At 34.1% G+C, this 3,885-nt stretch overlaps 1 protein-coding gene across 1 annotated transcript; it reads right to left on the bottom strand.

Annotated features, from left to right (window-relative positions):
* Positions 1 to 1,356: 1,356 nt before the first annotated feature.
* On the bottom strand, positions 1,357 to 3,303 carry LOC128229796 (uncharacterized). The gene is made up of 2 exons (XM_052941616.1): positions 3,234 to 3,303; positions 1,357 to 2,594 (listed from the first exon to the last, which is right to left on the bottom strand). The coding sequence occupies exons 1-2, from the start codon at positions 3,277 to 3,279 to the stop codon at positions 2,008 to 2,010; spliced, it is 633 nt and encodes a 210-aa protein (XP_052797576.1). The 5' UTR covers positions 3,280 to 3,303; the 3' UTR covers positions 1,357 to 2,007.
* Between the last annotated feature and the right edge of the window lie 582 nt (positions 3,304 to 3,885).

Genomic DNA, 3,885 nt, shown 5'->3' with positions numbered 1-3,885 from the left:
GCTGTACCACGTTTTCATGAAATGGTATGTAAAATGCGACTGGAAAATCAGTGTCCTCTTCGGTTCCGTATGGCAACTGAACGCCTTTTGCCTTTGGAGTTTCTCTGCCAGCCAGCTTCTCCATAGTATCGTATTGTATGCTTGGAAAATGTGCAAATTGTTTGTTCTTTCCCTCAAGATAGTCAATTGCTCTCTCCATCTCTTTGCTATCGGATGACAATAACTTTTTGCAGTCAAATTCGTTTAACGCCATGGTATGCAAATGATTAGTGATGTGAAACTCTCTCATATACCAAACATATAGATAAGCTGCAACAAACATCATAAGCGTCAACACAACAATTAAACGATACTTTCTACATGGAAAAGAAAACGTCAGTTTGTCTAACATTTTTATAGCAAATATTTCATTCCTATCTAGTGAAGCTGCATTCATAAACAATGTTGAAAACAGTTCAAGAACTAAATATTTGTAGCGTGTATTCAATAATCTTAATTTCCATAATACAAAGAATATTTTTTTAAAAACGCGAGTTATAATTCTACAATATTCCATACACCTATATTACGTCTGCTGTAAACTGAATTGGTAATGGCTGCAATTATCAACATTATTTTTCCAACCGATTCCGTTACATTAGATATGTAACACATTATCATAAGTTTACTCTTGCAACATATGCTATCAGTATCAACGTATTCTTCATGTATCGCTCAATAAATTTTCTTCATAATATTATGATTCACCTTTCAATATTTTTTCTTGCACATCGGTCACGCATTTCTGGTAAATTTTGCCATTTTTATACCCCACCCAATACCAGATGAGTCACGCGCAACAACCGACACTCCTTATTAATAATTTTTATTCATAGTTAAACTATTTAAACATGAGTTTACAATGGAACTCGATTTAAAATGTAACTCTACAATATATCTAAAAGACAATGAATTATCTTAAAAAATGCAATTTATAAAAGACCTTCTTCACGTTAACATTAAAAAACATAATACGTAGCATGACGTCAGTTAACAAGGTTGAACGTCGTTTTTTTTTCTATAAATGTACAAAGATGCGTTTTCTATATCAATGATCAAGTCATTTTTTTAAGGTATGTTAATATCATTGGTATCCAGTCCGGTTTAGAGGAACTCTCACGAGTAGGGTATAATACACACTATGATTCAGCTAGTTCAATTTTATTGTCTTCGTTTGAGACCGTTTAATTTTATGCTTTTTTGATAATCGTTGGAGCAAATGTGAGGTGATGTTGAGTACTAATCCACACCCGGTAACAACCCCCCCCCCCCGTACCACCACCCCTTTTAACCCTGTTCTAATTGCATCAACTTTATTTGATTGATAACGATATTTGAATATTTATCTTGATCTATGTTGTTGTGTTATGATATTTGATTGTTCTTAACTTTGTTAAAGTAAACAGCGTGATATACAAGATCTATGTTAACTTTTTAACGTGAATGATTTGATTATATTTAATTAAAATCGGCTAAAATAGAAGTCTTCAATATTGAAAATACTGCAGTTCACAAGTGTATCTATTAAACCTCCAGAGCAGAATAGATTTAAAAGGTTAAAACAATGATTTTAATCACGTTCTTAACTTTAACAAAGTTCTGAACAATCGGCCCATTGTGTGTCTCTCGTTGAACCTTGTGTCCATTAAGAGGAGATTAACCATAGTTATGCTAAGCTAAAAGGTTTATTTACATTAACGCCTGTGTGTTTATATAAATACGTGTAACAAGGATTTGTTTATTAGTTGATATATATGTACACGAACCATTCCGCTGTGTCTGTTAACCACAGCTGTCCGGAAGCTGACGAACTTGCTCATAACGAACACGTCATAAAGTGTATGAACTTTTTAGTGTGCACGAAATCTAGAGGAAATATCAATCTATAATATTATTCCGTGTGGTATGTTAACAAATTGTTCATCCTCTTTGAATAATATTTCAGATGATCGGAAGCCAACTGAATTGTTAGTCTCTCTTCTTGATAGCAAAGAGCTTGTGCCACCATTCCTGAGGCCGAAATGTTGTAGGAGCACAGGTTCCCATAGGGTCAAGGTATTCCGTTGTAGCCTCTTTCTGCTCCTCAAGGAAAAATGCCGGTAGACCTTTGTTATCATATTCATTTCTTTTTTCTTTTAGTTGTTCCTTAAAGCCTTTTGGTATGCCATTCTCAGAATGTCCATTTGTGTTTTCGTGCCGTGCCTCTCTTAATGCATTCGGTTTCTCAGTATATATTATTGAAACTGTCTCCTTCTGCGTGTTATCTGCTGCAGCTTTCAGTACATCGTCGTCCTTCAGTCCAAGGTTTGGCATATTTGGCCATTGAGGTATTTCTCCGCGATGCTCTGAACCAGATCCGTTAATGTCCATAATTTCGAAACTGTTGACCAGTGTTCTAATGAAGCCATTTCCAAGCATTAAGCATAGTAATCCTGTAACAATTAGGGCGCACGTGTAGATACAAGACTTCGTGAAATTCGTCTGGTTTTGAAAAGATATCCATCGTTTCAACTTTTTCCCTTTTGATCGTATGAACAGAATATTTACAGAACCATCTGGAAACAAAGGACACATACATATTAATTCAAATAATAACAAGAGCACAGACGGTTTGTTTGACAGAAATTATAATTGCAACACGATAGTCTACCTCTAGCAACGTCATGTGCGGTATATTATAGTACATTCGCAATCGTGTGTGTTTTAAATAGATATTCACGTGGTAATTATTTCCACTATCAATGTAACTGGATGCACTATAAATTCACAACAATCAAACGCACCATTTTAGGTAAAACAACAGCATCGCAAACATATGTCAATACTCGCCTGATTTAATATACAGAAAAAAAGTCAATAACTATAAGGGCCGTGAGTAAATTTCCTGCTAAACACACCTGCGATTTGTCTCTTCCAAGTTGAATTCTAAGTTGTTTTTGAATATCCTAAACGTCTTATGGGTAATGGCCAAAGATCACATTGATTTAGTTGTTGCACACCGATGACACCGTCAAGGATACTTATGATATCAAAGTGCCACGACTTCTTTTTGTCAAAAGAAAAACGCGCTAATAGTAACAGGTTCGGTTTAAATAGTGACAGTTCATTGCTGAGAAAATGTTTGAAACGCTGCAAATGACCCCATTACTAGGTTGATAGAAAGTGCAAAACAATATAAAAGAAAATGAACTTACCGGAATTCTGATCATAAGCGATTCGGCTTCTATACATCCCAATCATTCCGATTTTTATAATGTTATCATAAATGTTATGTAAATCAATAAAATAAAAGGAGGAAACAGCCTGCACATCATAAGTACGTGACTATCGATTAAGTTGTATCAGGTTTTAATGATACAATAGAAAATAGAAATAGATGTTTACGCTCTGGGGGAGGAGGCATAAGTGATCAACGGACTTTTAAACTACGTTACCCTAAGTAGTAACTTTTAAATTTTATTTGCACTAATTCTTCCACGTACAATGATCGCGTATTAGATAAAGTTGGTATATAATTGTAAGTTCGATGAAGGTTTTCTAATAATTCATACCGCGCGAATTGGTGTAAATTACGTTACTTATTAAACGTAACATAATAAGCAAAGTTTTTATAGAAATAATATGTTAAACAGAGTGCTTATACAAATAAAGTCATGTTATTGTGCTTGTTGAAAGAGCTGTGCCGTATCTTAAATACGTATATATTCTGGTTCTATTTTTTATGTGAACCAGTGATAAAACCTACGTAACCATGATTACGTTACTTAGACAAAATATTTGAATGTTTTTAAGTTTCATGTGGAAAATTAGTAAAATCAAACATAGTTGCAATTAATTAAATGTAAA

Source organism: Mya arenaria, chromosome 4, assembly GCF_026914265.1.
Source record: "Mya arenaria isolate MELC-2E11 chromosome 4, ASM2691426v1".
Lineage (NCBI taxonomy): Eukaryota > Metazoa > Mollusca > Bivalvia > Myida > Myidae > Mya > Mya arenaria.
This window is presented reverse-complemented; position numbering and strand designations above follow the sequence as displayed.

Coding starts and splice junctions, on each gene's coding strand:
- LOC128229796 (XM_052941616.1), bottom strand. CDS start 3,279: ATGATTGGGATGTATAGAAGCCGAATCGCTTATGATCAGAATTCCG. Junction 2,595..3,233: donor CGCTTATGATCAGAATTCCG/GTAAGTTCATTT, acceptor CTTTGTTTCCAG/ATGGTTCTGTAAATATTCTG.